Below are 24,068 nucleotides of genomic sequence, written 5' to 3'. Positions count from 1 at the left end.
CATCCGCGGCCTTGGAGCCCCGCCCTTGACGGACGACAGCTCCCGGCAGGCATCGCGCTTACGGCGCCTGGCCTAGATGTAGTGGCGAAGGTAGTTGCCATGGAGTTGCGTTGGGTAACCCTGTGGTAGTGAGTGGGACGCCGAGGCTGAAGGGGCAGCAACTGCGGGTGAGTCGGGAGGGAAAATAGGAAACTCATCTAGGAGACAAGAGCTCTATGGAGAGGGGAGGGGCATTTCCTTTTTCGGGGACCTGAGACCTCTCTCCCCAAAACCCTAACCCCCTTTCACAGTGAACAAGACACAACACCCATATGGGATAGACAGGCCCTGAGAGGAGGGAAAGGCACTGAGATACATACCCATACAAATTGTAGGGTGCTTAAGAGTCTCCCGCATCACAAACATGGGGCCCCCTAATACAAATGCCTCAAGTCCCTGACACACCTGGGCTATCTGAAACGCCCTGATGTAGGGTTGGTTTTCCTGATGAACTAAGACCCTCTTCAAGACATAGGAGTAGCATCAGAATAAATCACAGGCCCTAATACTGGAAATGTAAGAAACTATGGGGCTTGCGCTGCACCTTTCCTCCTAAGCAGGAAGACCTCAGGGTAGAGTCACCTTTTCAGAGTCTCAGCAGGAACTTTCCACACACTTATTAGAGGTCCTGTCCCCAAATTAGTGCTTTTTCCTTATATCTCTTCCATGGTCTGTTTCTCAAAGATTTACAGTTAGAGCTTCACTCCTTTTGCAGTCTTCATGACAGACCTGTTACATTTAGTAAAGCAGCACTTTCACATCCCATGTCTCTTTTGAGCTTTATGAGTCAAAGATATTTAACCCCATTTCACAGATTGTAAAACTGAAACCCAGAGAGGGCAGTCGCTTGTCCAAGGCCACAGACCAAGTCAGTGACAGCTAGGACTAGGCCCCAGTTTGCCAACTTCCAACGAAGTCTCTCACAGCCTCTCTAGCCTAAGTCTTGTTCTGAGAAACAGGAACTGCCCCAGGGAAAAGGAACCTGTATGGCCCACATTGGATTATTTACACTGCAGCCTGAAAGAGTTTCAAATCCTTCCTTGAAAGTTGAATGAGAAAGGAAACTAAAGAGACTGAAAACAATGGGAATCAATCAAATTTAACTAAATTGATCAGAACAGCCTGGCTACCCACGTCTAATGCTGCCATGATTAGCTGGTTTCCGGCTGGCTTCTAGCTGGCCTTGACTCGTCTTCTTACGATGTTAAAGTCCCCCCAGGTTTGGTCCTTGGTCTACTTCCCACCTCACTCTATATCTCTTCTTGGGTATTCTCATCCACATCCACAGCTTCATTTACCACTTGTATGCATATGTGCACAAGTGTATCTCTAGCCCAGCCCCAATCTCTAAGCTCCAGATCTATATAGTCAGTTGCCTCTTCAACATCTTCAGAATATGTCAAAGACAACTCAAACACTACTTGTCTGCAACTGAACTCATACTATGTATGCCAAGCCTGAATCTCTTTCAGTGTTCTTACCTCTATCCATTACAGAAGCCTAAAACGGAAGAGTTATCCTTAATACCTCTTAAATTTCCCATCCATCAGAAAGTCCTGCCAGCTTTAGTTCTATAGTCCTAAGTACCATCACATCCTTCCTGCCTTCCCTCCCAGCCATTTTGCATACTGCAACCAGAGTAATCCTTCATTTCAAAATTTACCTTGTGGGTTCCTATTGCTCTTAGCAGTAAGCAACATCTCAGCCTGGCTTCTACCCACCTCCCCAGCCTCCAGTCTAACCATACATAGCCCTCCCTTTCTCCCCTCAAGTTATATGGCTTTCTTTAAAGTCTTCAAAATTTCCAAGTAATCTCTCACCATAGAGCCTTTGTACATGCTGTTATGTGTGCCTGGAATGTTCATCTTTTCCTTCTGCTATAATTTGTACTTATCCTCAATCTCTTCTATCACTGCTTTAATAAATGTCTTCCCTGACTGCTCAGATCAGGTCAGACCCCTAAGTTGTAGTAACCTCATGTCCCTCTCCTTTATAGTATTATTCACTGTTGCAATTTTTATGTATTTGTTAAGTACCTGCTACTTGCTCCCACTGTAGGGATATGAGAAAAACATGGTTCTTGCCCTGGTGGAGTTTATGGACATACAGATAGTAAGCAAATCATCCTAGTGTTATGAGTGCTACCATGGCAGTAAGTATAGGGTGTTTGGGAGCCCGGAAGAGAAATTCCACATCCAAGATTTGGCATAAGGTTCAGCTCCTCAGTAAAGGTGAAACCTGAGCTGAGTCATGAAGTAAAAATTAGCAAAGTAAAAGGAAGAAGAAACTGTATTTCAAGCAGAGAAAGCTGGATGTGCAGAGGCCCAGAAGCAGGTGAGGGAACTTACTTTGAATAATTGCAGTTGACTGCAGAAGTGGAGGGTGAGGCTAACAGATGGGAGTAGAGAAGTGGGCAGGAGCTAGGTTGAATCTTGAGCCTCCCTTTGGCACCTGGAAACAACCTCCAAGAACACATTAGATAATTTGGCAGACTTTTTGTGACATACTTTGATTCCTCTCCCACCTGTAGCCCACAAACAGAAATCCTTCTTAGGCCAGGCCATTAAACCTCCTAGCAGATCACATCTGATTATTCCTCAAAGCTTCCTGTGCCGTCATGTTGCTACTTACCTGAGAGGGCAGGAATAGGCTATCAACAAATCAAATTCCAATTGTTAGTAATTTCCAAAAACAAAACAAATTTCCATCAACTTAGGATTGGTTAAATAAATTAAGTAAATAAAGTTAAAGTAAGGTACACACAAATTCTATGAGATACTCTACAGCTATTAAAAAGGGTAAGAGTACAATTTGAAAAGAAAAAAGTTAAAGGAATAGACAGTATGTGTTTATTTTAAAGTATACATAATTTTATTATGTATGTCTTCGAGGAAATTATATTCCCAAACTGTTATGATTGTTCTTGGAGAGTGAGGTAGAGAGTCAGCTTTTAGTTTCTGCTTGATATACTTCTGTATGTTGTTTGACTTTATTCAGCTATCACATTAACTTTTTAAAGTAAAAAAAGAAAAACAGTAAAAGATACTTCCAATTTGGAAAAGAAAGATTCCAAAACAAGGCAGGTATGCCCCTAACCCTGTCATTCATCGAGTCAGTCAGTCTGGACAGATGAGGAAAGTGCTGGGATCTGACTAGCTCCTGGTCATGAGGCAGAGTTGCAGCTGGGAAAGACTGAATCCAAAAACACAACCACTGGAATGAGCAAGGCAGTTTAAAGGCTTTGTCAATTCTCTCCAGCAGTCAGGCTCACTATGTGACACCATTGAAGATAACATTCATTTATTACTTTGTTTCTTCTTTCATTTTTCCATTTTTCTAGCAAACCTTTAGTGAATATTCTTTGCCAGGCTCAGTGCAGAGTAGTGGTAGGAAAAGAGAACGAAGTCTGACTTTTATCCCTGACCTCAAGTTTACAGAAAGACAACAGGAAGTAGGTCATAAAGAAATAAGTACAGAGAATACAACTGCTTCAATTTATTGAGCCCCTTCTGCAGGACATACAACAGCTCTTAAGATGGGATTTGTCTCCATCTTAAGAAACAAGCTGTTATAAAATTTTGTTTTAAGTACACTGGGGGCATCTATCAGGTAGCTATTGTTGTATAACAAACCATCCTAAAGTACAGTGGCTTAAAACAATAAGCATTTATTGCTTACAGGTCTCTGAGTCAGCCATATATTTCTTCTGGCTTTGGCTGGACTCATTCATGTGTCTGCATTCAGTCTGTTGGTTGGGTGACTCTCCTGACCTCGACATGGAGTAGGCTGGCTATTAGGCTAGTCTAAGATAGCCTTAGCTGGGATCACTGGCTCTCTTTCACGTATCTCTCACCTGCACATATTTCTCATGTCCCTCCAGTAGGCTAGCCATGTTCTCTTGGCACTGGCAAAGGGCAAGAGGGCAAGCCCCCTTTTAAGCGAGTTTGCTTCATGTTTACCAACATCCCATTAGCCAAAACAAGTCACTTGGCCAAGCCCAGCATCAGAGTGGATGGAACTAAAAGTTATAGGGCAAAAGGGATGGAAACAGGAGACCATGAACAGGGATCAAGGGACCAATGTAACACAAGACACATTGATCAATTTTATCTGAAAAGAAAGTCTTCATTGAAAAAGGCTAACTATTGAAACGTGAGAGTAGTCACGAAGTAGGCAACTGTTTCTTAGAAATGGATGCAAGTTGGTTTGCCACAATCAGTAGAAACCCAGTAGGCCTTTCTGTGCTCATGACAGGGTTCTGTTACTTGTATGTTGGCTTCATCCCTTCTGGTCAGGCACAGGGCAGCAGGCACTCAACAAATGTTTGCGGAATTGAATTGAATATCTAACTGTGAATGAGGTGCGGACTGAAACAGCTGAACCTCAAAGCCAGTTGTGGGAACAAGCAGCTTAGCATCAACATTCCCAAAACAGAAATCTTTGTATTTGGCAGTTTCTCATTCATTCTTCTCACAAACATTTCCCAAGTGCCTGTTGAAAGCCAGGTTCTGTGATAGATGATAAATAAGACATAATACTCATAGCTTGGGCTACTGTTTAAATGGAGAAGACTAATAACCCTTTCCAACTGGCAAATTTATCCAAATACTGAGGGCCCTGTTTTTAATACTAACACAGAAAGAAATGTATCTGGAGCCCGTACTAAATCAGAAGTTTTTATAGGCACTGCACTGAGGTTCTTTGATGGTCAAGGAGATTAATGGTAAAAATCTGCCCTTTAATTTTTAGCTAAAATTCATGTCAAGTAGTGCAGAACTCTCGAAGGTCTTACTTTGAGAAAGTATCCAATCTTGCTGAAAGGCATCAGGCCTGTTATATTCTCAAGTGGAATTGGCTTCTGTCTAGGTGAGAACACAAGCAAGGTTCCTCTATTTCTACAAAAGAATGTGTTCTTTGTTGTTTTTAGATTTAATATCTACAAGATTCAGATCTCCCTAATCAACAACCCATGCCCACCAGACCAGTCCTGCCTTGACAGAATTCCGCTGTGAAGTGACTCAAGCCCACACTTCATATGTAATTTAAACTGTTGAGACTGCTTTTTGAGAGCGAGCCACTTTTCATTCCTCTAAACTTGTTAAACTCTATCCTTGCATGTTAAATCACCAAAAAAAAAAAAAAAAAAAAACTGAACTAATTTATGCTTAAACAAATACAAACTATCAACTGCATAGCTTTTAAAAGAAATTCCATTTTAAGAACATTCATGAATTTCATTGTCTCTGCATTCAAACTATTTGTTTCTTTGAATCAAATGATGAGAATGACATATCCTAAGGTTTCCCTTTTTGCTTTGGTTGACAGGAATTTCAGAGTTAAATATAAGCCTAGTTTCCTAATTCCCTGGTACTCTCTCTCTCTCCCTTTAATCTGGCATTTAATCTTTCTCTTCCATGTCTGTATTTTCTACATCTGCACTGTATAGTATAATAGCTTCTAGTCACATCTGGCTATTGAGCACTTGACAGGTATAGCTCGTCCAAATTGGGATGTGCTATAAGTGTAAAATATTTCAATTTTTAATATTGATTATATGTTGAATGATATTTTGGATATATTGGGTTAAATAAAATATATTATTAAACTTTGCTGTTTCTTATGACTTTTCTTTTTACTACTAGAAGAATTTAAATTACATATGTGAAAAAATTACATGACTTGCATTTGTGACATTCATTATATTTCTGTTGGACATTTCTGTTCTATAATTATCCTGTTTTGAGTGTTATTGTAAACTACCTAAAATATCTTTGGAAAGCAAGTGAAGTAGAAAATGCAAAGGAGGTAATGGCAGTGGATTGAGTGAGAAAGGGGAGGTTGATTGGGACATATACTTCTTCTTGTCAGTCCATTTGTCTTTTATTCTTTGAGTTACATACATAACCCCTCGGTAGAGTGTGTTTTCAGCTGTTCTTCTCAGGTGAGTAGTGTTCTCATGGCTCTGCCTAGTCTCTTGGAAAAGTTGTTTTACTTGAGCCAACAAATTGGAAAGGATCTGATAGGACAATTCACACCACATTGCAAATGACTGATAACATTGTGTTCACCCCTCTCAGGGGTATTTCCATTTTAACAGGGAACAATCCCTGAACCCAAAGGAATGAATCCCTAATGGTGGCGTTTCAGGCATCAGTGACAGGTGAGTGAGAGTGAGGTAGATTCTGGTTTTATCTGTATATGTTTATATATGTATGATTACCTTCAGGATGTGGCTGAAAGTAGGGTCTTCAGAAGGAAAGGTAATGGGGCTGACAGACAAGATGAGCAGATAAGGGAGGAAATTCCCAGCTAGGTCAGACTGCAAAAGGCTGTCAGACACCAGATCCAGCGCATGCCCTCAGGGGTTTGTTAAGCAACAGAATAGCCCAGTTGATGTCACCAGAGGGTAGGTACCAAGACAGCTTCCATGGTAACTACTGTGGAGTAGCAGAAGGGGCCTCAGTGTAGGATTCAGACTATGATTGCAATCCACAACTGACTCACTGGCTTAACTTCCGGCAAGTGCTTTTACCCTGGGGTCTCAGTTTCTTCATCTGGAAAATAGAAATGGGTGTTATAACTATCAATGAGCTCTATGGGATCTGTGGGTGCTCTGAGAAGTGGGAAGTGCCCTATAAATGCAAGGAATCGTGATTAGTATCTTAAAATAGAAATGCAGCCAGGCAAGCCTGGAGTAGTAGAGAGTAGAAAGGAGGAGTGGAGGGCTGTGGGGAAACCTGAGGGCCTATGTCCCTTGTACCCGGAACACCAGTCCTTCTCTGTCCTCCCAGGCTGAACCCGGACTCCCAGGGCCCACGCTTACACCTGACAAATGATGGCCTGAGCTATGAGCAAACAGGACTACATGAACACTTCGGTGCAAGAACCCCCTCTTGACTACTCCTTCCGAAGCATCCACGTGATTCAAGGTCAGCCTACAGAGTTCAGCATAGCAGCAGGCCTGGTGTGGTCTCTAGGGAGAAAACCGTCTTAGAAACTTGAAGAGATTCTTCTCGGATGCTTGCAGATTTTTTGTTGTCTTTTCTGGGAGGAGTAGAAGGTAGGGAGGTGGGAGTAGAAGGGTTTGCCCTTTTTAAAAATTAGCAAATCTGAAAGAAATCAAGGTGCTCTCAGGGTAACTGATCATCTTCAAAAGAAGACAGGCTACAGCAGGCAAGTCAGATGAAAGAAAACTGGGAAGCCAGTCTGTCAGCCAATAGTTTATTCTCCTGTTTTTACCTGGAGAGAGGCAGAAACTAATGAAAGTAAAAACACAGCCTGCTGCAGAGTCCTGGCCAACATGCAGAACTCTATCTCCTCTAAGGACACAAGCCTGTTCTGATCACTGGTGGGGTCTTGTTATTAACAAACTGGCATGTTTCCAGTTTATTTATTGACATTTAAATATCTATTGCAGTCAGATTTATTCTATCATCCACCCACATTTATTGCAAGTTCCAGCACTGTCCACACTAATTCCCATTTTCACTGATGTTTTTGTAACAGGGCAGCTAGTACCTCAAGAGGGAACACAGTGGGCTCTCAGCAATATCATATTCTCAAGGGAATATGCTTCTTCCTAGGGAAGTTCTGCTGTCCCAGGCTTTTGTTATCTGATCTCATAAACTCACAGGTATTTCTGCCCTCACATAGCACAGATTGCATCACCATATCCTAGACCTATTATCTGGTTTTGGTCTTATCTCTTAGGCAATTGGTGGTCACCTTTAAGTTCAGGAAACATGCATATAGTTATCCAGGATACTGGATACTACTTGGGTTTGGGTTTAGGGTACGACACAAGTTGGCATCAGTCAGAATAGTAACTCATGTTCTTTCACGAGCATACACCCACCTACCGTGACCTTTATATATTATGTACAACATCACTTCTGATTGATGTAGTCCATGTTTCACAAGGGTTTTAGCTGCAAAAATGGCTACATACAAGATATTTAAGGTGACATAAGGGAAGTATGGCCCCTACCTACCCTGGGAGTTCCCAGCTCTGAGCAGGGAGATGTAGTTAACCCTCTATGGAGTTCTCAGAATAAGGGTAGAGCCAAGCTACTACAACCATGGAGAACCCCACAGCAAAAAACAATCGGTACAGATGCCCTGTCCTTTCAGCAGTTCAATATTTATTGAGCACCTATTTATTAAGCACGTGTGTGTGTGTGTGTGTGTGCGCGTGTGCGCGCGCGCACGCCAGGCTGCTAAGTGTTGGGAGGGGAAAGGGAGAGGCCCATCTAAGCCCCAAAAAGCCAGTCCCCTGAGGCTCCCCAGAGCTTACAGAACACTTACTTTAAATTGGGGTTAAGGGACAGGGTAGAGTTCAAGGTGTACTGGATACACTATCTGCCATATTAATCAATAGATGGACCATGGAATCTGAAATGGCAGTGACTTTAGAAGGCACCCAGTCTGTACTACCTCCAACCCAGTCCTCTAACTTCTGCTCACAAACATAGTGCAAAGGGAGTCCCCTATCATACACACCTACCAACCCCTTGCGTTATGGAGTAAGGAATGACAAAGAAGTTCTTCATATCATATTAACTCCTGCCCTCTGGGGACACTTCAGAGATTTAGACAAAACCACGTTTTCCCTGGGTCTTCTCAGAGCTAGACAACCTCCAGTTCTCTGAGTGTTGATATCTGTGGTTCAGTTTCCAGACTTGCCTAGGCATACTCTGAGCAAGGCAGCTTCGACACTTCTACAGGCAATGCAGTGCTATAGTGGAGTCTAAGGGAAGCAATAATGTATAACAGCTTGACACCCTACCCTACCCTCCGTAACAAGTTTCAGACAGCTTCAAGTTGTAGGCAATGTCATCGCACCAGTAGTTCCTTCTGAGCTTGGGGTCAGCCCAGGCGTGGTGGCATTTCCCAAGCTGCTGTCTCATCAGACTGGATACTAATCCATATCTGGGCTTATTTTTACCTTAACGTTTATTCATCTTTGTCGTTATATTTCAGGGTTCACAGGAGATGTTCAGTCAGGAGATGTTCATTTCGGAGGCAGGATTAGTTTATTCATGAGCTGGGGTGCTCCAGTACCATTCTGCCACCTTCCCCCGACCTCACGCCCCAACTATGGGTTCTGCTCACTCTAGGACTAAGACAGAGAGCCATCTGGTGGATGCTGCCTGACCTGCAGCTCAGGAGGAAAGGAAATTAAATGATGGGTGATGGGTGGAAGAGAGGAAATGTGTCCAGTAAGAGCTGAGAGGAGGGTGAAGACAAGCTGGCCAGACTCAGCAAATACTAAATATTTCCTTCCCGAGAGGCAGCTTTAGACAAGTAACCAAAGACATAGGGACAACAGGAAAAATATAGTCACCTCACCCAGAGTTGGTGTCTGGTTCTAGCTCTGCCACTGTGAGTTTGGGCACAGCCTATCCTCTCTCTGGACCTCATTTGTCAAAAAAAGAAAGGGGTTTAGGGGGTAATCCATATGGATGAGTTCTAATATCATTCTGTTCTCTATTCTCCTCCACACCTAGACTTTCTGAGGGTGTTGTTTTGCTACCTGATTATAGTCCCATACTTTCTGTTCACCCTTGAACTAACTCCAATCTAGCTTCTGTCCTCAGGCCCTTGATATTTCACTGAAACAGCCCTCACCAAAGTCACCAGAGACTTCTGAGTTGCCAAAATTATTTTCAGTCCTTATCTCCTTAAACTGACTGCTATAAACTATGGATTCCCTGAGAAGCTTTGAAACTATCCTCTCCTGGTTTTCCCTTCCCTTCCCTGATATTCAGTAACCTCTTTAATGGACTCCCTTCCTCTTTGTCCCTCCTCTCTACTCTGTCCTTGAGGAATCTCATGTTTATCAAACTTATACACCCTCTATGCTAATGATTCTCAAGTCTCTGTCTCCTGAGCTTAAGACCTTCATATCCAACTGCCTACTTGGCTTCTGCACCCTTTGTACTTACTACAGGAACCTCAGACATATCAAGGCCAAGTCTGAACTTATCACCTGCCCAACCATGTTGCTCCTTTTCTTAATTCCATCAGTTCATAGATCTGGCATCTACCTAGTCACCCAAACAAGAAATTGGGCAGCACCCTTGAATATTCTACCCTTACATGCAGTCAACCATCAAGTCATGCTGTCCCTCTTGCTTGGATGGTATAAAGGGCCAAATTGGTTTTCCAGTCCCACCCACTCCCTAAAATCCAGACTCCATACTAAAGCTTCAGAGAGATCTTTCTGAAATGAAAGATGTGAGTTATCTCTCTTGCTCTAAAACCTTCCAGTGGCTTCCCAAAACATATAATAAAGTTCAAAATATTCAGCTTAACATTCAAAGCTCTTTGTCTCCTTTTTCCTCCTTGCCCCCTTGTACAGCACAGACATGTGTGCCCATGCTGTTCCACACCTCCATGCCTTTGCTCATGCTTTTCTCACCCTTCTTTGCCTGGTTAATGTCTTCTAATCTACTGAGATCCATCCAGCTCAGGCTTCATTCTCCCTGGGAAACTTCTCTGACCTCCAGACTGAGTTAGGAGCCCCTCTTCTATGCTTCCACAACTTAAATGGCCAGTTTGTTTCCAGCTTGACCATATGAGCTCCTCCAAAACACAAACATCTGCTTCATCCCTGCCCTATTACTCCTATAGAGCTTGGCACAGACTGTCTCTCGTTTTGTTCACCATTGTATATCCAATATCTGGCACAGAGTACTAGTTCAATATTAATGGAAGAGAGAACATCAGAGTGTGTTACATTCAAGTGACTTCTATAGGCTCTACTAGTGCATAATTCTGAATTTTGTGCTATCGTCATCTTGGTTCAAGCCCAACACCATCAGGGATGGTGCACAGAGGACCCAATGATATAGTAACATGTGGCCCAAACCAAGAGTTTGGGATGGAAAGTCTTTGGCCTTGTAGTCCAAACTTACTGACTGCTGGGGCCTGTGAGATGGGGGTCTTAAGCTGACAGTGGATAAGAGTCTCACTAGACTCAAGCTTGGGGCTACGGCCCTGCAAGCACTTCCAGCTACAACTTAGGTTGCTTATCCTCCCAGCTCTGTCCTTTCTCATTCCACAGAGCTGAAATGGCAAAGATCATACACCCAGGTCTCACTTTGTTCCCACAGATCTGATCAGCGAGGAGCCAAGGACAGGGCTACGACCACTGAAGCACTCAAAGTCAGGGAAGTCACTGACCCAGTCCCTGTGGCTAAACAACAATGTCCTCAATGAGCTGAGAGACTTCAACCAGGTGATTTCAAAACTGCTGGAGCACCCGGAGAACCTGGCCTGGATCGACCTGTCTTTCAATGACCTGACTTCCATTGACCCTGTGAGTTCCCAGCCCTAGGAGTCATCAGTGTGGGCCTGAAGATACCTTGTCCACACCCCAGCCTTTCTACCTCCCACATCTCATTGAAGAAGTTATGAGGCAGCATGGTACCATATCCAAAGTATACAGCTGTCGGCTCAGACGTAGGTTCAAATACTAGATTTGCCCCTTACCTGTGTGACTTTGGGCAACCCACCTATCCTCTCCAAAACTTCAGCCTCCCTGTCTAAAACATGGAGATAATATACCAACATCATAAAGGTTTTGTGTGGATTTAATGAGAATGCATGAATGCCAATCAGTACATAGGAGACTGAAGTCAAATCATAGCTCTCGTTATTGGGCACCCACTGTGCTTTACTAAGTTCTTTTTGGAAGAGGTGTGTAGTAAAAGTATAGCACTTACTTTCCATGCACTCAGACTCAAGTTTTAAGAAATAAAACTGGTCCTTTCTTGTATAGGATCCCTGTTAGAAAAGGGAGCTAGAGCACAACTTGACAACTGTTCCCCAGGTGTAGTAATCTCAATTTCACTATTTTGAAAGTTCTTATGACTAGCATGATGCTCTGTATCCCTGCCCCTTGCCATGATAGAATCTTAGATCATCAAAGCTGGAAAAGGTCTTCAGTACAGGGGGAAGTAAGGCTCAGAGAGAGGCAGGAAAGCCCAGTCACCTAGCAAACCAGTGGCAGTGCTAGGACCCAGGCCCATATCTCCTGCTCCTCAGATCATAGCTCTATGTCAGTGGGATGTCTCTGTGCCCCTTCAAAGATAATTAAAGTAGGTCGGAGTCATCACTATGGCTGGGGAATGGGGCTCGGGAAAGTGAAGGCAAATTGTTTGCCAAACTCTTCTCTGCCCTGAAGTTCGTCCTGAGCTTAAATCCAGAGCCCTGTCCAGCCTGGCTTTCGCTTTCTTTCTCCAACAGGTCCTGGCAACTTTATTCAATCTAAGTGTCCTCTACCTCCATGGCAACAGCATCCAGCGCCTGGGAGAGGTAAATAAGCTGGCTGTCCTCCCTCGGCTCCGGAGCCTGACACTCCACGGTAACCCCATAGAGGAAGAGAAGGGGTATAGGTAAGTGCCCTGCCCTGGAGCTGGGCTTTCCCTGAGGGAAAGGAGGAAGGGAGACAAGAAACCCAGCACCATCCTACCATGCTTGGCCTGAGAAGGGAGTAGACACATTTAGGCATAGTCAGGATAAACTCAGTCTCCCCCAAACTATACTCAAGTCCCTCCATTCCTGCAGTCAGGGGAGATAGCAGCAGCTGGTGGTGCAAGAAGCGGGGGCTGGTGGGGGCGGGGGCTGGCCCCCAGCCCGAGTCTTCCCCACAGGCAATATGTGCTGTGCACCCTGCCCCGTATCACCACGTTCGACTTCAGTGGGATCACCAAAGCAGACCGCACCACAGCTGAAGTGTGGAAACGCATGAACATCAAGCCCAAGAAAGTCCGGATCAAGCAGGATGCAGTCTGAGATTCCCAGGCCCCCAGCCATGCTGAAGGTCTGAGGATGGCCAGTTTGGTTTGACAATAAAGGATTTGAGCTGTTCAACAGATTAGAAGTCACTTGTATCACGGAAAAATACCCCCCAACTCGGGCAATAGCCAGTAGCTCTGGTCTTACTTCACTGAAAGGTAGGCAGTGGAGGGAAAGGCCTGTTGCCCTGGGACCTGGGTTCACTGCATGGCCTTGGGAAATTTATCTAAACTCTGGGCCCTTGTTTTACTCTTCAGTTCAGATATCCTGTGATTAGAGTTACTTCACAGAGCACTGAGGTTCTGTGGAGATGCTTCAGAGGCCTCTGTGCTAGGAGGCCAAGAAGACAGGCCATGAGCTCTGAACCCCTCACTTCAATCAGATCAGAGCAGTTCCACTCATGTTTTATATGTTGGGATTCTGCTTGAGATTTAATTTGATAAAAAGAATCTTTTGCTTTAAAACATTGGCTGGCTCACTCCATATCAGGTACTCTTGGTCTGCCTGCACCACCACCACCAACTCCTCCCAGACTTCTTGGTAATTCCACAAAGCCTGAGGCAGGATACTCAATGACATCTGCCTTAGATTCAAGTCTGTTCAACTTTAACAGTGTTCCCATCACTGGAGAAGGGACAAGCAGTCTTATCCAATTTGAGGTTAGCCCAGGTTGAGACTCAGCTAAGACCTGAGAACCCTGAACCTTTATCTCCTGGACTCCTCTTAGTGCCCCTAGAAGACACCCTTCTCCCCCTCATCATCTCACTGCTCACAGACTTGACTAGCCAGAAGCAAGCAGTAGGGTGGCAGGCAGGACAGAGGGGCTAGAACCAGCACACAGATGAATACATTTCCTTTATCAAGGGAGACAAACCAAAACAAAACCAAAAAAATCCCCAACCATGTAAAAACCCAGGGTATTAGAAATACAAACTCAATTCATCCAAATTCAAGCTCGTCCAGACGCTGGTCACAAACCCTAGTGAGGTGCATATGAGCACCAAGTCAGGGAGAGGGGCACAGGAGTGAGGCCAAGAGAAAGAGTGGGAAGAAGGCCTCCACAGGCCCCCTAGTGATCACCCTCACAGTGGTACCTCCCAGGCCCTATCCTTTTGACCCCCACCCCACCCCTGGCCAGGGCTTTGAAGGCCAGTCCCAAATGGTTCTAACCCTCCCTTGCTCTATCCTCACTTGCTCAGGCTTCTAGCCTCGCTCTTCTCCTCCTCCTCCACATACTTCTCTGTGATTAGTAGCAGGTTAGGGTACTGTGTAAGTCGCACTGAGGCTTGGGGGCCAGGGGAGGCAAGGTGGAGACGGGGTGAAGAGAAGAGAAGAAGAGCTGTTCAAGGACCTCTGTCTTCATGGAATCCCAAACTGTACAACCAGCTCCTCTTTTGCATCCACGCGGATCTGAGAAAGTGCACTGTAGGCATAAGCAGCTATCCTGGAGACCTAAGACAGAGGGACCAGGGAAGAGAGGGACATAGAGAGACAGGTGAGAAGGGAGATCCAGAAACCAAAGGAGGAGGATTGTATGGCCAGAGAGGAGGGAAAATGGAGACAGTAAGCCAAAGAGAAAAGCAGGGATGAGAAAGCCAGAAGGAAAAGAACAAAGGGGAGAAAAAGAGTAAAGGGTGAAGGGAGGGAATGGGGAGGAAATTGAAGAGAGTGAGGTGGAAGTGAGGGGGCCCACAAGCTACCAGGCTAACTCCACTTCTCCACCTCCTTTGAGGCAGAGAGTGTTCACCCTCTGCCACAGCCTGGGTAGTATGTGTGGGTGGGCAGTGGCGGGATGAGGGGCGGCTCACCTGCTGCAAGTCGGAGAAGGGGATGGGCTCACTGGCCAGCACTTGGTGGGGCTGGCTGGTAAGAGACGGCAGTGGCGGCAGCTTCTTCCAATGGGTCAGGCTGCTGCTCAGCACAGCCAGGCGAGTGCTAGCAGAGGGAGGGGTGGGGTGGAGAGTCAGGCCACAGTCTACCCTGCTCTGCCCAGCCCAGTCTAGGCAAGCTTCTCTCAGACCAGAGCAGCAGGGTGATGGGGCCTCAGCTCCCCACAAATTCACTCAAGGGCCACCTCTCTTGGCGTCCCACACCCATGAGTATCATAGGACAAACAGGTTGACATGAACATCTACTGAGGCACCCAAGAAATTTGTGGTCAGTCTCCTGGGCTGCATACAAATGAGTATGGATGCATAATCCAAAAAAGCTAGATTAGGGATGGAGGAGAAGGGAGAGGAAAAGCTCAAGTAGCCTGAGGGACCCAAGTTGGCCAGGTGCTCACCTGTACTGCCTTGCCCGGTCCATGTACTCATGCTGCTCCATACCCTGGGAGTCTGCAGCAGACACATCGATGATGTTGCTTTGGAAAGAAAAAGCAGATAGGACATGACAGGTACTTCCAAGAGGGACTAATAGGACTCATTGCCAGGTACCAACTCCAGGGCTATTGTGACAACAGTGTCCCCACCTGCCCACTGGAGCAGGGCTGGGCCCAGAGGCACCACTCCCCACTTACCTTGTCCCATCCCCCATGTCCTGGGCTGGCTCCCTCTATCCCAGCCTTTAACATGGATGGAGGAGCTCTGTCCCAGGCCTGGTCCTGTGATGCTCACCTGGCTGTTTTGGCAAGAATGGAGGAGAGCAGGGCCTGCTCATCTGTGCGAGCAGAAGGCAGGCTGTGGTAGTTGGGCTCAGCTCCATTGAGGGCTTTGGTAGGGGGGCTGCTAGGGTCCAGCAGCAGCTTCCGTTCCTCTCGGTCCTAAGAGAGGCCATTAGGAAGAAGTGAGCCCTGGGGCCCTTAGCCCAACGTGCCTTTCCTGAGCTCTCCTCTCAGTCCAACTCTAAACTTTAAGAACCAAAAATGTTTTTATTAAGAATATCCCAAGTGCCCGACTGTATGGAATGTAAGATAAGACTCAGGTCCTGCCTCCCTTGGGAGCTCAGCTCGGTGGTCCAGGATCAATAAATGTGGAACCAAGAAGTTGTAGAGGTCCTGAAAAGATGGACAGAGGCACAAAGTAGGTATTCAGTAACAGCAGGGAGCCTCAGAAAATAGTCCAGCACCTTATGAAGAAGACAGGATATTGGAGGCTGGAAGCCAGAAGAGGTGGAAAATACCAAAACAGTGGGATCAAGAGGGGAAATTGATGCAAGTCAGGAACTCAAGAATGGCCCTCCTGATCCCCAGACCAGGCCTTCCAGCAAGGCTGTCTATTCCCAGGATAGAGAGGCCCTGTGAAGCCAGACAAGGCTATTGGCTCCAAGGGAAAGCAATGCCAACCTCTCAATAGCCATTCTTCATATTATTTCAGGGCAGAGTCCCAGCCTCAGCCTCTGGGTCACACCGTCCAAGTGTGCTCCTTTCTTGAAGGCAGGTCCCTTCTCCTCTCGGATGTTTACCCTCCTCTCCTTTGATGCTTTCTCTGTATGGGACTCCCAGAACCAAACCTGGTGCACCTGGTGTATCCTGACCTGAAATGAACAGTGGAACTGTTCCCTCCCTTGCCAAGTCACCACATCTCTATTAATGTGGCTTTATTAATGTTCAGCATCCCTGTTACTACTGGCCTACACTGATAATCATAACCCCCAGAACTGACCTGGGGCCAAACGAGATCTCCCTGGTCCTATATAATTCTGTGTGCCTTCTCCTTGTCCTGGGTTAGTCCCTTATTATAATCTACTGCTGTCTTTCTGGATATAAACCTGTCTCGAGCCCATCAGCTGCAAATCCCTGCTGGCTTTGTGTCAGCTGAAAATTGGATAAGGAGACCTGCTGGGTATCTAAACAAGCCATAAAGAGCGAGGGTGGCCAGGACAAAGCCAAGGACAAGGGGCCCGGCCTGGCTAATATGGACACACAAACCCTCAGTGCCGGACCACCAGCTTCCTCAGTGCTCCACTCCAGGCTCATCTCGGTTCTTACCACAGACTTTCTCACTGCAGGCTCCCAGCTCCCCAACTCTCCTTGCAGAGGGCCACTTCCTCCTGCCCAGCCTTATCACATGACTCTTCCTTCTAAATCCTAGATTGCTCAAGTGTCCTCAGTTCCCGCAGCATGAAACAGAAGCTGTGGGCTTCTGTCCCATCAACTCCCAACTTTTAGATACACCAACCCCCTCAAAAAAAAAAAAAAAGGTGAAGTATTAAGAGCTCGAAAGACAAAATGCTTGCCAAAGATTAAGATATACTTTCCCCAGACCCAATTCAGACAGATATTCCTGGCAAGGCAGAGCAGTTTCTCTCCTATCAGCGGTTCTTCAAGAACAGGGTTGTGTTCCTGAGCCCTAGACTCCCAGAAGAGGCCATACTACTCCCATCAGAGTGGACAAATATCATCACCTCACCCTCAAAGAATGAGTGGAACACGGGAAGGTTTTTCAGAGTTTCGCTGTCTACCCTAGTACAGACATATGTGGCCAGCCCATGACTAGCCCTCTAGTCCATGGGCACAGCTGGAAGAGACAGGTTGGCCCAATGGATAGAGCTCATGGTTTGGTATCAAAACACTTTGGCTACAGCACTTCTCAGCTCTGTAACCTTTGCTAAGTCACTTTGCCTCTCTGGACTTTTTCCTCACCTTTAAATAGATATAACCAGTACTTTTATGACAGCTGTATGGCAAGAGTGAAATGAGATAACTATAAAAGTTCTTTGAAAACTGTAATGTGTTGTACATTTCTTTTTATTATTACAACAAAGGCGCAGAGATGAGAAGAGGAGCCTACCCAAGAGTTCAAAAATGGGCTCTGGGACAGGAAACAAATAAAGGCTGTAGACCAGGTAAGTAAACCTTTGCCACATGAGGCCTCAAATCACCCAGCAATGATCAAGTACTATCTCTGGGGGTTAGAAAGAGAAAGTCCATCAGGGAGAAGGTGGAGACTGAGGAGAGAAGCAAACAGCAATTCCAGCTAGAGGCTGGTATCCTTTCTCAGACAGGCATTAACCCTCTTTGACTCATTCCCTGAAAGAGTCCATATTATGCTTTAAAGGACAACTTCCCACCGGGCCACAGCTTTTGCAGAGGCAGGGATACTGTTTTCTTCTCTAACAGGCTGGAATGAAGTGAAAGGTATCAGCTATGAGGTATGCCTAACATAAAGCAGAAGAAATATGAGTATGTGTTCACTGGGTGTTTGGAGAATTGATGAGGCCCAGGAGCCACCCATGCCTCCCATACAAATGGCATTTTCCCAAGCCTGAGTCCTTAACCCAAAACAGGTTCATGTTAGTCACTGGGGAAAGACTTTCTCCCAAGTACCAGTGATATAACCCATTTCTGTGATCATCTGCCCTACCAGACTGTGAGCTACTTGCTAAAATCTTTTTACTGTCTCTGTGTCTAGTAAGTGTTGAAACGTGGAACCCAGGCACAGAGGCAATCAAAAAGGTGAGGGGACAACAGCTTAAAACTTCATCCTTGAAAAGGTCTCCCCCTCCTCAAGGGAGGTCAGGTGAACAGAGCCAGGATTAAAGTGTGGCAAGAAATGAGAATGCACCAAGAGGAAGAGGGAGAATTTAAAACTGTACAGGTTTCCTCGGTCTAATTCTTGCAAAGGGATCAGATCTACATGCAAATTTCCAGGGCCAGGCTCCCTCTAGCTAGAGGAACCCTTAGGGCCCAGGCAGAGACTGCACTGAGACAGGCCAAACTGAGCTCCCCATCCCATATCTCTTTCCCCCCCAACCAACCCAAGCTAAACCCGATTTGTTGCTTCCCAAACAACTTCTCACACATCCCAATGTCCTCATTCTATTAAATCTTTCTTTCACTGACCAACTCAATTGCCACCAATTTCCAGAGGCCTTCTCTGACCACAGAGCAGCAGAGATCCAACTTCCCCAACCCTAGGGACTGACAGGATACAGATTCCTGATTCATCTCGGGACAAACTCACTCAGAGCCTCAACTTACCCACCTCTACAATGGATTCACGAAGCCTGCTAATAAAGCACAGGGAGCTGGGAAGGGAGTGCTGAGGATTCTTGAAGCTGTAAATATGAAGGTAGAGGGAGGTGGAAAGTATGAGACCTAGTGAGATCGGTGGCTGCCTGCATACCCCAACGCGGGGACTGTGCAGAGAGAACTGAGGCTTTAACAGTAGAAGCCCGGCCCGGCGTCTCTTTAATCTGTCCCCTCCGGGCCTCCGTACACAGTGAGCCCGGCCGTCCGGTTCCCCCTCTTCTGCAGGCTTTTTTCTGGGACCCATGCCCCAGGGTCTCAGCCCTCATCCCCGAGCCCCGCCCGCCGCGGCCGCACCTGGTCCGAGTCCTCGTTCTCGCTGCTGTAGCAGCACCCCATGGCCGGGGTCGGGCCGGGCGCTCAGACGGCGCCGAGGAGGGACGGCGTCCGTCAGGAGCCCTTCCGGTCACATGACCCGTGGCTGCAATCAGCAGGCAACCACCCGCCCCCACGACTATCCCTTCCCGGAGCCGCTTCGCTGCCGCCGATGCCGCCGAAACCCCGGCTTCCGGGCCCGCCCCCAGCACGTGATCATCTCCAACGAAAGGGAAGGCGCACCCTACGTGACAAGACATGAGACACGTGATGCGAAGAAAGGGAGGGGTGGATCACATGACTTCAGCCTCTTCTCAGTCACAGAACTCTAGTTCTCCACTTCTGGTCATCGAGGATTTGCTGCTACAGCCCCGTGTGGTCGCGTGGCCACAAGGCTACCTTTGTGGGCCAGAGAGCGAACTAATACTAAATGCCGTTATGATATGCTCTCCTAAATGCTGTGCAAGGGGCGAATGGGGTGCATGTGACACATAGGCCCCAGGTGCCCAGCACCAAGTCGAGGTATACATAGAGGGTGTGGATGCCCAACGGAGTTCTTTTTTCTCAGCCTGGACTGGGATCTGAAACTTACTGGAAGTGACCTCCTACATTCCCAAGCCAAAGGGGAGTAGAGTGCAATCCTGGTAGAAGAGATACAGGCCACATCACTGATGTCCTTGCCCTCAGGCATTTCTCTTTAATCCTGCCTTTATGTGGCAGCCACAGTAATCTTATAAAAAGCTCACCAATCCAGAAGACACGGGATGGTTCTTAGAACTATTCTGTGTCTTCTCTTGGACCCTGAATGCAGGTCCAAGTCTATCATTCATCATTCAAAATGTTGCAGATCCTAACACCTACCTCCCACTCTAGGCCCGAGGGTGGGGGGGCTGTTGGAGGGGTTGGAGGAATGCCTCACCAGCCATAGGGAAAAACTCGTGGTTTCCTGATTGACCTCCTGGACTTTGCACATGTGGCCTGGCACACTGTCTCCCCACTGGGGCTACCTGCTGTCTCCAAAACTCAGTAACAGATTCCCTTCTCTAACTCCATTCTCTAGGCATCTCCACCTTTCTGTGATTGATCCCTATCCAGCATTGATTCACTTATTGACTCATATTTACTGAGTATCTGCAATGTGTCATATACTGTTCTGAATATGTAGCAGTTCACAAAACAGCCAAGAGTCTATATTCACAGAGCAGCCTTTTAATGATCATATTGTATTATGATCTGTGTTCCTGCATTAGTTTTTTCTGCTAACCATGGAGTTCCTGGAGGACAGGGACAGGATCTGATTCATTTGTGACCCAAGCCCTGACACTTGGTTAGAGAAAATCTGAATTTGGAATTAATTTGGAGTAAATTACAATCTCCCTATCACTTTGGCTCACACCATGCCCCATGTCCTGATCCAAGGCGTTGGAAGAGCGGACACAAAACCCAGTAGCTCTATTACTCCTCAAATCAAGACACTGCTGTTCTGTAAGTTTTGTGAGGGCTCCTGAAGGGTAGGCAGCTCCAGCTTGTTCCTGGGGCTAGTAACTTGAACTGCAGGTCTCAGGTGACAGCAGCAGCCTCAGCATCAATAATTGAGAGCAGATCCAGCCTGCCTCAGGATTCTCCCCAACCCCACAAGGACTCCCCCTCCTTTCCAATGCTACATTCTTCCCCAAGCAGGAGGCTCTAGCCCAGGTAAGCAGGGCCCTTGAGTGTGGGTTCCCAAGCACATCAGCTCAAACTCATCATCACTCACCTATTCATACCCATTCATATACTACTTTCATTTTTAGTCCCCACCACCAGTGGCCTCAAAAGGGTCCACAGCATGAGAAAAGACAGGGCACTATCCCTTATAGCAGGCTGGGGGGGAAGAGGGTGAGCGAGGATAAAATGTGTGTAGTGTGTGTGTGTGGTGTGTATATGCACATGTGAAGGAAATTCTGAGAGAGGAGAGGAGGGGAATGCAGAAGAGTAGAGATAGGATTGGAAAAGAAATATAGAATCAAGGACTCTTCTAACCCCCAGAGAAGAGCAGAGGGCAGGTCCTGAGGCGGGAAGGACATCTCATCCTAACACTTTATGGAGTGTTTTGATTGCCTTTTACTGAGGTAGAGCAGTGACAGTGAGGGGGTTTCTGACTGCAGAGCTATGCCCTTTTGCTGCATAGTAATGAGTCAGAGGAGACCAACCAAGCAGATAGTAGGGCAGGAAGAGGATATCTCAGAGGAGAATTGGTGAAAGGGGTCCTGAAGAAGGGTGACAACAGAGATAAGGGGAAACGCATGCAGGGAACAAGGTGAAGATGGGACCAGGAGCCAGAAGTGGGAGAGGTGGTTTGGGGTTGGGTTATGAATTTAGCATGGAGTCCTTGAAAGTACGTGGGATTGGAATCAGACAACCTTGAATTTGAATCCTAGTTCTGCTGCGTGATTCTGGGCAAAAGACAGACTTTCTGAGCATGGTTTGTAATGACAGGCAAATGGCAGATGTGGGATTCCCTCCCTGCCTCCTTCCACCCCAGGGCCCAGGTAGAGACCATGTCTCCTGCCATCGCGCTGGCCTTCCTGCCACTGGTGGTGACATTGCTGGTGCGGTACCGGCACCATTTTCGACTGCTGGTGCGCACAGTCTTGCTGCGGAGCCTCCGAGATTGCCTGTCAGGGCTGCGGATTGAGGAGCGGGCCTTCAGCTATGTCCTCACCCATGCCCTGCCTGGGGACCCCGGTCACATCCTCACCACCCTGGACCACTGGAGCAGCCACTGCGAGTACCTGAGCCACATGGGGCCTGTCAAAGGTCAGTGTTCCCTAGCCTTCTGCTCCGGGAAGCACCCCCAAGATAGTGAAGGAAGAGCTGGTATCTGTCGCTGCCTTACTGGGTGAATTGGGCAGGTTCTTGATACTTGATGGGTCTCCTTTTTCTCATCTGGAAATGAGAGGGCTGGACAAAGTTATTCATTCATCCAGCAAACATTTATTTCTACCTTTTTTGTACCAGGCATGGGCTGGGTGCTGGGGAGGAAGGAGATAGAGGCACAAGGATGAATCGGCCACAGATGCTGGTCTCAAATGGGGCATAATACACAGAGGAATAACCATCTCAGCACAAGACCCAAAACTTTGTAATGATTTGTGTCTGAGTCTTTCCCTCACCTCAGAGGCTCCCATATCTCATTCAGAGCCGTCTGCCTAGATTTGTGAGTCCCAGCTTCCAAGCTCCCAGCACAAGCACTTTTAGAATCTTATTTAAAAATTCATCCAATTCCAAGGTTAGAAAGATATCCAATAAAAAAATAAGAGTTAAGAAATGGTAAGTTCCAGCAAAGTTTTCTCAGCCTGGAAGATGGTCTCTCAGAAGCCAGCTGGTTGTTTTCACCTGGGCCCTCTTTAAGAAAACATTTAAACTGCACCTAGAAGGATTGCTTTTGAGTTGGCCAAAGAGATGAGGATAGGGGTGGGGAAGGGCAAAACCAGCCACATACACAAATGTGGCAGGAAGGAATGAGTCAGAATGGTTGACCCTGGGAACAGTTTGGGATGGCTGTGGTACAGGCTACAGATGGGAAGAACTGAGAGCTGGAAATGGAAAGGTAGGATAGGATCAGGTCTAAGAAAGTCCTGAATGTCAATCTGATGATCCCAAATTCAATCCCAAAGGCCTTTAGAATCATAGGAACCAGGGAATGACAACATCAGATTGTTTGTCAGAACGATTCCTAGTGGCTGGTGTGAAGACTAGACTGAAGGAGGCAAGCGTGGAGGGCCAGGGGGACCAGTGGGGCAGCTGGGGCTATAGTCCACAGAGATAAGACTCCACCTGGTTGGGGGCTGCTGTAAGGCAGGTGGGCATTAGAGATATCTTTCTATCAAGAGCCTGCATCCATCTCCTGTCTGCTGCAAAAGCCATCTCCCTCCCTAGGTCAGATCCTGATACGGCTGGTGGAAGAAAAGGCCCCTACTTGTGTGCTGGAGCTGGGCACCTACTGCGGGTACTCCACACTGCTTATTGCCCGTGCCCTGCCCCCTGGGGGTCGCCTTGTCACCGTAGAGCGGGACCCATGCACTGCAGAGGTGGCTGAAAAACTCATTCGCCTGGCTGGCTTCGATGAGCGCACGGTCAGTCCCTACCTCCCTAACCCTGCTACCCCCTGGCCTTGCCCTGGCCATGCCTCCTCCATGGGGGAATCTCACCTAGGAAAAGGAAGCAGCTCCACTTAGGGAACTGTGATCCTGGAGGGTGCGTGAGCTCCTGTCCTCCTGTTACAAGTTATTTGCATATATTTGCTGCTGAATGACAAAGAAGCAGTTAGGAAAGTCTCTGGAGCTCAGCAAATCTTGGTCCAAACTTTAGTCTGCCTCTTATTAGCTTTGTGACCTTGGGTAAATTCTCTGAATTTCAGCTCCATGGCAGAATAGAAATCACAATACTGATCCTAACTTCTTGGGTTCTGAGGCCAGAGGAAATGTGAGAACACTAGTGGAGACCTAGACCAGGGCCTGGCATAAAGTAAGCCGGATCCTGGTGGGGTGTGGTGTGGGAGAACAAGTCCTCCCACCTGTACCTCCAGCTCTTCCCATCCCCACAGGTGGAACTCATCGTGGGTAGCTCAGAGGAGGTGATCCCACGTCTGCGAACCAAGTACCAGCTGAGCCGAGTAGACTTGGTGCTTCTGGCACACCGGCCCCGATGTTACCTGCGGGACCTGCAGCTGCTGGAAGCCCATGCCCTGCTGCCAGCTGGTGCCACTGTGTTGGCTGACCGTGTGCTCTTCCCTGGTGCACCCCGCTTCCTGCAGTATGCCAAGAGCTGTGGCCGCTACCGCTGCCGCCTCCACCATACTGGCCTCCCTGACTTCCCTGCCATCAAGGATAGTATAGCCCAGCTCACCTACGCAGGGCCTGGATGAGGTCCAGACCCAGGGGTGTTTACAGCTGCCCCACCC

At 47.1% G+C, this 24,068-nt stretch overlaps 2 protein-coding genes across 2 annotated transcripts; one reads left to right on the top strand and one right to left on the bottom strand.

The window, feature by feature from the left end:
- Positions 1–176: 176 nt before the first annotated feature.
- On the top strand, positions 177–24,068 carry LOC105303661 (catechol O-methyltransferase). The gene is given in 8 exon segments (XM_011377417.2): positions 177–2,373; positions 6,117–6,199; positions 6,831–6,968; positions 11,154–11,359; positions 12,289–12,437; positions 23,045–23,095; positions 23,097–23,241; positions 23,712–24,068. Coding segments are annotated over 6 exon segments (954 nt in total). The 5' UTR covers positions 177–2,373; positions 6,117–6,199; positions 6,831–6,886; the 3' UTR covers positions 24,033–24,068.
- LAMTOR1 (late endosomal/lysosomal adaptor, MAPK and MTOR activator 1) lies at positions 13,677–19,277 on the bottom strand. Its single transcript, XM_011377416.2, has 5 exons — positions 19,106–19,277; positions 15,456–15,601; positions 15,125–15,202; positions 14,649–14,775; positions 13,677–14,292 (listed from the first exon to the last, which is right to left on the bottom strand). The coding sequence occupies exons 1-5, from the start codon at positions 19,145–19,147 to the stop codon at positions 14,200–14,202; spliced, it is 486 nt and encodes a 161-aa protein (XP_011375718.1). The 5' UTR covers positions 19,148–19,277; the 3' UTR covers positions 13,677–14,199.

Source organism: Pteropus vampyrus, unplaced genomic scaffold (genome assembly GCF_000151845.1).
Source record: "Pteropus vampyrus isolate Shadow unplaced genomic scaffold, Pvam_2.0 Scaffold311, whole genome shotgun sequence".
Lineage (NCBI taxonomy): Eukaryota > Metazoa > Chordata > Mammalia > Chiroptera > Pteropodidae > Pteropus > Pteropus vampyrus.
The sequence above is the reverse complement of the archived record's forward strand: the minus strand, read 5'-3'. Positions and strand labels throughout refer to the sequence as shown.